This window comes from Mirounga leonina, unplaced genomic scaffold (genome assembly GCF_011800145.1).
Source record: "Mirounga leonina isolate KUSES-001 unplaced genomic scaffold, KU_Mleo_1.0 Mir_151, whole genome shotgun sequence".
NCBI lineage: Eukaryota > Metazoa > Chordata > Mammalia > Carnivora > Phocidae > Mirounga > Mirounga leonina.
The window spans coordinates 22,895,538-22,905,691 of NW_023270377.1; the positions used below are offsets into that span (position 1 = coordinate 22,895,538).

General features: G+C 37.5%; 1 protein-coding gene across 1 annotated transcript in view; it reads right to left on the bottom strand.

Moving 5' to 3' along the window:
* Positions 1-4,375, bottom strand: part of SPAG16 (sperm associated antigen 16) — a 944,389-nt gene extending 940,014 nt beyond the window's left edge. The window contains exon 1 of the mRNA XM_035007221.1: positions 4,182-4,375. Coding sequence (XP_034863112.1) covers positions 4,182-4,308 — 127 coding nt within the window. The 5' untranslated portion in view covers positions 4,309-4,375. The remainder of the gene's footprint in view (positions 1-4,181) is intronic.
* Positions 4,376-10,154: the final 5,779 nt, after the last annotated feature.

Here is a 10,154-nt window from a genome sequence, read left to right on the forward strand (position 1 = left end):
GTGGAAATTTATTGACGACTCCTGCCCCAGACACCACTGCCATCTTCGGCCTCAGAAGCTGGAAAATAACCTTTTTTCAAAGGTTTTTGCAAGTTTTTTCAAGTTTCAAGTTTCAAGTCTCATTGTTCTCATAGTGGGTGGTGGTTTTAAGTTCTTCCAACTTCTAAGCCAGGAGATCCAAAGATATGAGCTCTACATATTATACCTCTTATCTGAAAATATAAAGGCTGGTAGTTAAGAAACTCGCCTACAGTCTTGTTATTTCAATTATATTCCTTAGACCAGCAGCACCTGCAGCCCCTGGGAGCTTGTTAGCAATGCAGAGTCTCAGCCCTGACTGGGACTTACTGAATTAGAGTCTTCTTTTAAACATCCATATTCTTTGATCCATATGCACATTAAAGTTTGCCTAGACTAGAGGACACACAACAAAATACAATTTTTTCTTTCATGCAGGTAAAATTCAGCACTCCGGGTTTAGTAACATGTTTTTTGGTCTAGATTCTACATTCAGACTCTCTATCCTTTTATTTGAATATATGTAGGCTGCAACTAAGCACCAGGGGCAAATTCATTTTTCCAATGATAATAAGAAATAGATGACCTAAGTACATTATGATTATTAAGGCTTTTAAAAATATCTTCTCACGTGATACTATAAACATTCCAGAGAAGTAATATAACATGGGGAAAAAAAATCACTAAATGTTAAAAATAATAAATAGAATTTTAAATGACAAAAATTCAATTTTTTAAAGATTTTATTTATTTATTTGACAGAGAGAGAGATCACAAGCAGGCAGAGAGGCAGGCAGAGAGACAGGGGGAAGCAGGCTCCCCACTGAGCGGAGAGCCCGACAAGGGGCTCGATCCCAGGACCCCAAGATCATGACCCAAGCCAAAGGCAGACGCTAAACCGACTGAGCCACCCAGGTGCCTGACAAAAATTCAATTTTAATTAAACAAAGTGATTAGTGAACACTACTATTGCAATGAAAGATTGTCTAGGATGTCATTTTAAGAAAACAAGCATGCATCTTATTACATGGGCTATCTAAGTATGATCACCATATTTCAAGGGACTAGTGGAATCTTTAATTTTGCATTTTCATAAACAATTGACTTTGGGACTGCATCCAGAGTTGATTAGCTTCAAAGGACTGGCTTAAACTCACTCAACCCTCAGGAATTGCTGTTGGGGCCAAAGGAGGCCTTTTCAGTGGCCAGCAAACTTATGTCTATGATCTAATTAGCCAAATTCTTAATGTCGGAATGCCTTGAAAGATAAAATAATCAAAATCTAGTTAGGGGAACAGAGAATCAGTGTAAAACGAGGTATATAATAAAAACAATACTTTGCGGGGGGCCCTTGAGTCCTAGAGTCCATGTAGTCCATTATTCTTCCTTGAACAAGTCTTTTGACAAATAGCAACCAAATCAATTAAGAATTAGCTTTCTTAGTACAATTCATTCCAGCCTGCATCTCCCAGTTAGACTGAGCATTCCCAAATGTCCACAGCCACACATTAACTGCAGTTCCTACTGCAACTGAAAACCTTACCCAAGTAGTACTGATTTCTAATACAGAAATCATTCACAAAGGACAACCAACCTTTACAAACACTTGACCCTTTACAAACACATAGTTAAAACCTAGCCTTATATTTTACAATGTTGCAAATATCTTTCTAATGAAGAGTTCTCCAGAGAACTCATATACTCTGTAAATATATTTCTTTAGCTAGGAAAGGAACTACACACATGTGTGTTTGTATCTTGCCTCCTGGAAGTTTAAAACATAAAAGCAAAGGTATCCTGAACTGCTTCAGAAGAGAAACAGATAACTCCTACCTTTACAGATAGTAGGTTACAAAGAAGGGATGTTGCAGGGTTAAGAATTCTTTTTCCTGAACACATTTTCTAAATTCATAATGAGGCCTTTACTAATGAAACCATCCCCCTCATGGTGGATCCTGGCTGTTTCTGGTTTGGGTCCTATTAGTCTGTACATGTTCTTTATGTTCAAATGTTTAACAGCAAAGAAAAGGGTGACTTCCTGCGGAATTAAGAGTCAACCTCTTTCAAAGACTTAACATTGATATCTTGTTGTCTAGTGTTCTACAGAGCATCTGTTCAGTCATAAATAAGGGAAGCCCAAGACCAAACGCAGTAGATTAGAAGTGATTAAGTATATGTGCAAAGTAGAGAACATCAGATTTCTGATTCATGTGTGCATATTATAACTTTTATTTATCCACTGCGATAGCTCAATTAAATTACCTGAGAGCTAAAGACTTTAAACTCAAGAAAGTCTCACTTCAGCAACTATCATAATTGCCTTAAGAAACAATGTCAAATAACATTTACAGTCAACTCTTAATTATGCATGTTTAGAGAGCCCCGGGATACAGGGATAATTGGTATTCTGAAGTAATCCTCAAACTTCATTTTAACTAAGAGTTAAAGCCTCTCTCATGACTCATGACTAAACCTCTTACCTAAATACTGAATGCAGGAAAATTGGCAAAATATGTAGTTTTGCTATCCCTTGGTTACCCTTTGGTTGAAACTCAAAATATTAGCCAACTAAAGAAAGATGGAAGAAAGGCAGAGGGGTCAGATAATTCAGAAATTGGATAATAAAATTCTAAGAAGTTAGAGTTGCTTATATTTACAAATGTGATTATTTTGAAAATTCTTTGTAAGACAGGTTTTGTGCAAACTGCTATATATCGGCAGTTGTGACTCAGCAATCTCCCTGAAAATTAAGTAAACCTAAAAGCTGTGCTATATTGAAGTCCCACAACTTGCAAAAAAGTTAACTTAGTGTGTTTGTCTCATATTAACAATTAATCTATGTGTTACAGGAATCATCTTAATGTAGACAAAAATAAGATGCGTGGTTACTATTCACTACCAGGGACACTAGATAACTTTATACTTGATGTAAGTAAGTTCTGAAAGAATTGTTGACTCATATCTGAATTTAAAAAGGAGTATTACTGGAAAAGGCAGCTATTTAGAGCTATGAAGAGTATAAAGCCTCATCTAAGACACTAAGGCAGCCAGAGAGTTCATTTAAATTGATTTTGAACTACTCAAACTTATATTCCTATAAAAATGTTTGCATTGAATAAAATACTACGTATTTTCTTTGATCTTTCCAACTAAGTTCTTCAAAGCTCCCTGAAGCACTGGTATGTACAGAGCCTGAGTCAGGACAGGTGAAAGTTTGCCAAAGCCCACAAAATGAATCACTGTTAGATCTCTGAAGTCTTGACTTAAAACTGGGGGATTCATAGTTGGACAAAAAATAAGGTAGATTTTAGAGTTTCCTTGATATCTTTAAGAATAAAACGTATAATCGTCTCTCTCCTACCAGCCTGAAAAAAGTAGGTATCTTTTTCTCACCAACTCTCCGATCTCTCCAGTACAATTAAGTGTAAATGCCTAGAGGGGGTGAGCTCAAAAGCCCTACCAAGAAGTAGTGAATCTAATTATTCACATATTGCTATTCCATTTTTCTCATATTTCCATGGATAATTGTTCATCACTGTCTGATTTCTTCCTAACATCTCTTGAGCCTTTTTCAGCTCACCAGGTCATCATTTAGTGGCTTTAAAATAAAAATGTAATAATTGTTAATTATTAAATAGCCAAAAATGAAACTACCTAGAAAGTTGATGCTTACAAAACAAATCATTTAAGCACTGGACAACTGAAGCATCTACAGAATCACAGGCTGAATACTCTGAGGTTCAGCTCGTTAAAGCCCAAAGGCAGAGAGGTCTTTCCCTGGCTCCTAACTTTCCTGAATTGATTCCCACGGTATTCTGAAGCCTGGGGGCTTACAAGCGAAAGGAGGGTTGAATCAATTTGTTGTACCACCTTAACATAAAACTTCCACCCAAAGTTTGCAGAGTGGTTACTAAGTACGAGATTCCCAAAGGTTCTTCCAACAGGAACACAGCAGCCGAACGCTCCTAAAAGGCCAAGTCTTTTCAGCGGGGAGCTATCAGGGGAACACGGCGGCGGAGACGCCACCTTGAGGTCCAACAGGGGTCTTGCCGGCTGGGAGGCCACAAACCGCGAAGGGCGCCCCAGATGGGAAGCCCGCGCCCTCGCCCCCAAACCCGTTACCAAGGGGAGCGCCTGGAGGCCGCGGCTACACGTAAGGATACGCTCCAGGTAGTAAGCGCCCTCGGCGGCCACCGCCTCTGCGGTGTCCCCAGCAGCCGTCAAATCCATTCCCAGCGCTTCTTCCAGCACCCGCAGAGCGGAGGCGGGGGCCCCTTGCTTAGCCGCCATCGGAGGCGCTCCCCGGCCCCGCCCCCGGACAGCCTAATCCCTCCCTGAGAGCAAACGCGAAGACGCTTGCCAGCGACTGTACGCAGCTCTCGCGAGAGTCTGACACTCCCTCCCTGCTCCCACCAGGCAAGCTCCGCGCTCGAAGGGCTGCCCCCGCCCTAGAAGCGTTGGTGCCCTCTGACCTTCACGAGTTACCACGGCAACGTCGTCGCCTAGTTATCCTGGGACGCAGTTCCTGGAGTGGATGAGAGGAGAAGCAAGAAACAGTTGGCTTGGATTACATACACGTTTTCTTGCCGAACCAGCTTGGGTTTTTTTTTTTTTTTTTTCTTTTTTTGTCCGTTTCGACCCTAGCATTTCTTTCTCACTTCATTTTCTTCCCTAAGGTGTCTTTCTCCTGGTTCTTACATGCCCATCATCAGCCCCTTAATTTTAGATCTGTGGAGACCCCCAGGTGACCCCAGGGAAGACTCCTGGAAAAGAGAAAGAACCTCAGAGCCAGGAGGAAAAAAAAAAATTATAGAAATCATTATTGAGAGACTGACTCAGGGGAACTAACCTAGGGAATAATAAAGATATAGGGAAGATATAAAAATAATAAAGACCTAGGGAAGTCACCTTAGTCGATTTCCTTCTTGGGCTCCTTTAAAATATTTATCTGGACATCTGTTTTGACTTCGATTTCATACACTGGGGCTTGGAAGAGTATTTGTAGTGTTGACTGGTGAAGAGAAAGACACTTCGTAAGAACTATGAGCTACAAATGGTCCTAACACAATGTGTTATAAATGGTATTTGCCCAATCATGTGCACTCCTTTTGCAATGACAGACGCTTCCTCAGTTTTGTATTGTGTGTATATAGGACGCATCTGCTGGGCCTTTTTCTTTGCAGATTCTTTTCCATTCTGTGTTTCTTGATGGAAACTGGATGCCATATGTGGAATATAAGAAACAGCACAGAGGATCCTAGGGGAAGGGAGGGAAAACTGAATGGGAAGTCATCAGAGAGGGAGAAAAACCATGAGAGACTCTTAACTGTAGGACACAAACAGGGTTCCTGGAGGGGAGATAACTGGGTGATGGACATTAAAGAGGGCCCGTGATGTGATGAGTACTGGGTGTTATAGGTAACTGATGAATTATTGAACTTTACATCTGAAACTAACGATGTACTATGTGTTGGCTAACTGAATTTAAACTAAAAAAAAAAAAAAAAAGAAAACTGGATGCCAAAGAGCAATTCATTATAAAAGCTCCCATTTGTTATCAAAAAAATAATACTGGTAATTTCCTAATGAGGTGATTGAGAGCCTGGGTGTTGGAATCAGAGAGGCTGCATTCAGAGCCTGGCTCCCACACTTACTAGTTAGGAAACCTTGGGCAAACCACTTACTGCCTCTAGCCTCAATTTCCTCATTTGTAAAATGAGTATAATAACATAATCTACCACAAAGCATTGTTGCAAGGGGCAAAATATAAAGAATTAAGAACTTACCAGGCACAAAGTGGACACCAAGAAATAGATGTTTTTTCTATTGAGTTAATTGCTTAGTTTTGTTATGTTTTTTAGAATAACCAAGGGTCACAATTAGTCATAATACTCCCTCATTTCATGTATCTATTATTTTAATAACTTACTCTTTGTCCTTGATGTCTCACATCAAACATATCCTCGATGTTCATTAAATGCAAGGAAAAGTTATAAGGGACTAAAAATACAGGAGAGGAGCTCTGAACATAGGGAATCTGATGCTTTTGTAGAAAGCCTGCTCTTTGTTCCAAAGGAGACATTACCTCGTACCCTCAAGTTTCTTCTGTAAACACTTGCCTGAGAAATGGCCTGGGTAAAGAGTGGTCAGGGCTTTGCACACCCAAGATATGAAGGAGCATAAGAGAGCCAGGAAGGAAGGTCTCACTGAACAATTAATGCTTACTTTGATTTTGTGTGTGTGTATTACATTGGCTGTTGGCTGTTCTTTTTCTTAGCTTTTAGATGTAATATGTGTCATGTTCTACAGAAGGTTTGAATCCTGGCTCTTCTGTATAATCTTAATTAACTTAAGCTCTTTGAGCTTTAGTTTCCTTTTCTTTAAAACAGATATTTTAATACCTATGTTACTAAAATACAAATAGTAAATGAAATTTCTTCTTTGGTAAAATGTCTATTCACCTCTTCTGTCCATTTTTTAATTGGATTATTCATTTTTGGGGTGTTGAATTGTATAAGTTCTATATATATTTTGGACTAACCATTTATCAGCTATGTCATTTGCAAATATCTTCTCCCAACCTGTAGGTTGCCTTTTAGTTTTGTTGATTGTTTACTTCACTGTCCAGAAACTTTTCATTTTGATGAAGTCCCAATAGTTTATTTTTGCTTTTGTTTCCCTTGCCTCAGGAGACCTATCTAGAAGGAAGTTGCTACAGCCCATGTCAAAGAGGTTACTGCCTGGGTTCTCCTCTAGGATTTTTATGGTTTCAGGTCTCACAGTTAAGTTTTTCATCCATTTCAGATATATTTTTGTGTATGGTGTAAGAAAGTGGTCCAGTTTCATTCTTTTGCATGTTGCTGTCCAATTATCCCAATACCAATTGTTGAAGAGACTGTCTTTTTCCCATTGGATATTGTTCCCTGCTTTGTTGAAGATTAGTTGACCATAGAGTTTTGGGTTCCTTTCTCAGTTTTCTATTCTGTTCTATTGATCTATGTATCTGTTTTTGTGCCAGTACCATATTGTTTTGATCACTACAACTTTGTCATATAACTTGAAGTCAGAATTGTGATGCCTCCAGCTTGGTTTCCTTTTGCAAGGTTGCTTTGGCTATTTGGAATCTTTTGTGGTTCCATACAAATTTTAGGATTGTTTGTTCTAGTTCTGTGAAAAATAAAAAAATAACACAAGAAACAACAGGTGCTGATGAGGATGTGGAAAAAGGGGAGCCCTCTTGCACTGTTGGTGGGAATGCAAACCAATACAGTCCTGGAAAACAGGATAGATGTTCCTCAAAAAAGTTAAAAGTAGAACTACCCTATGATCCAGCAATCACACTACTAGGCATTTATCCAAAGAATACAAAAAAACTAATTCAAAGAGATACATGCACCCTAATGTTTATGGCAACATTATCTATAATGACCAAATTATGGAAACAGCCTCAACTGATGAATGGATAAAAAGATGTGGTATATATGCACAATGGAATATTACTTAGCCATAAAAGAGAATGAAATCTTTCTATTTGCAATGGCATGGATGGAGCTAGAAAGTATTATGCTAAGCAAAATAAGTCAGAGAAAGACAAATACCATATGATTTCACTCATATGTGGAATTTAAGAAAAAAACAAACATGAAAGGGGAAAAAAAAGAGAGGGAGGCAAACCAAGAAACAGACTCAGCTATAGAGAACAAACTGATGATTACCAGATGGTAGTAGGTGGAGGGATGTGTTAAATAGGTGATGCTCATCACAACAAGTGTATGGAAGTGTTGAATCACTATATTGTACACCTGAAACTAATATTGCACTGTATGTTAACTAACTGGAATTTAAAGGAAAAACTTTTAAAAGATACATAATAGTAAATGAAATGGCATATATAAAAAGCACTTATCACCATATCTAGTATATCAAATATTTTCAACAAATAATTGTTAATAAAATTGACTTAAAATGTTGAGTGATATGCTGATCCCAAATTGGATATTATATTTGTAAGAAACTTACATATATATATATAGGAACATTTTTAAGACAAAACTTAAATGTTTTTAGAAGCATGCAGCACTCAGAGCATCTGGGTGGCTCAGAGGGTTAAGCGTCTGCCTCTGCTCAGGTTATGATCTCGGGGTCCTGGGATCCAGGCCCACATCCCACATCAGGCTCCCTGCTCAGCTGGGAGCCTGCTTCTCCCTCTGCCTGCCCCTCCTCCTGCTTGTGCACACATGTACTCTCTCATTCTCTCTCTGTCAAATAAACAAATAAAATCTTAAAAAAAAAAAAAAACCTTTATAGAAACATACAGCACTCAAAAAAGGGGAAGGTTTTAATAGAGTCATAAGAAAATAAATAAATAATGGCCATTATCCACCACTTCAGGTAGAGGAAAATTGGGAAATATTCTTGTCAAAGAACTTTTTTTAATTTTTTTTAAGATAAAAGAGCTCTTTAAAAAAAATTGTAACTCAAAGAAGTATCATCACTGCCCTCCTCAAAAAAAATTTTTTTTTTAATCTGGAAGTCTCATTCTCTAAAAGTTCCAAATAACCAAAGCTTTACTTCAGAGTTCCCAATTTGATTATGTCAATTTCATGGATTTTAAGTTGAGAAGTAACCCAAGATATTTTTGGTTCAAATATAATTTGAACACATTTCCCAGGGACCTACGCTACAGTATATTTAAAGTTCAAATTAGAAACATTTTTAATATTTTTTAACCTTTAGATCTCTAAAATAAATGTGTAATTTGTTAAATCAATGAAATAAAAGCAAAAATAATCTTAACAAATGTAAACAGAACAAATAATTGCCTTCAGATAAAAAACAGGATACAAATTTTTGTACTGACTGCTAATATCTTAAAACTAGTATGTCTTTGCAAGGGATGACTTTTAAAATATTTTTATATTGGAATTATTCTGTTAATTGTTGGTTTAATTTAAAAAGGGTGTGAATGCCTTACTAAGAAAAAACAAAAACTTCAGATCATAGTAGTGGTTTCAGTTATAATGCTGTCATGTAGCCTTTCTATTCTATATTCCTTCCTTTCAAAAAATATTTTACAAGCTTCCTTGAAGTGGGGAAAAAGAAAGTAGCTTCACATTTTGTTGAATGAATGGCAAGCTCTCTAGTTTCCTCTTGAATATGTTCCTGAAAGAGGTAAATAAAGAAAACCAATGGAGACAGTCAATATAAAGCAACAAGTACAAAGGACAACAGATTTTATTTGATCCAGCCTAAATGCTCCATTTTTGTAAAAGTGAAGTTATTTTTAAAAGCAAAACCAGGAAGTAATTTGACAATGGATTTACTCTCCCTATTTGTAGTTTCAAAGGGGAAAATATTCATATTCAAAAATATAGTGAAGTACTATTCAATTTTCAAAAGTATGAGTGTTAATGTGCTTCCAATAGAACCCAAGCCATTTACTGATGCATCTCTTTATAAAAGTAACTATTTTACTTTCTTTCAAAACTTCATAGTAAGTAGTAGCCAGTTTTAGAATTTCAGAATTCATAAGAAGTAGTGGTCATTGACTGTGGTGAAATCATCATTTTTCAAGCATACAGCTATATTTCCCCTTTTTATACTATCAACCTTTTGAGAATCCATGTCTCCTGTACTCTTGATCCTGTCAAACAGGATCAATCCTCTGACTCTGAGGATCACATAACCCTGGCTTAACCTCATAAGAATATTTCATTCCATTCAACTACAGTGATCAGTTCCTGAGTTGGCATGCGACCTAAAAGTAGCCAATGATATGTGATGGGAATTTGTTGAGAATTCTGGTAAAGAGACTCTTACTCTGTTCCTTGGGACTCACATTCCAGAGTTACCACAGCTACCTTGCAACTATGAAGAAAATTTCTGTCCAAGAATTGAGTCAATGTGAAAAAAAGAGAAAACCCAAGTCCAGATAAAATCACCTGAACCTCTAGTACACACATATATATTTCCTTGTTCTGTCAGCTGAGAACCTAGAAACAACAATACCCCTATAAAATGAGCACATCTAGCACAAAATCTTGGTTTCTAATACCATTTTCCAATAAAAGGGATGGCCATTGGAGAGTGGCCAAATCTAGGGCTGAGCTGAGAATGTATGTAATGAACCTAGAGAA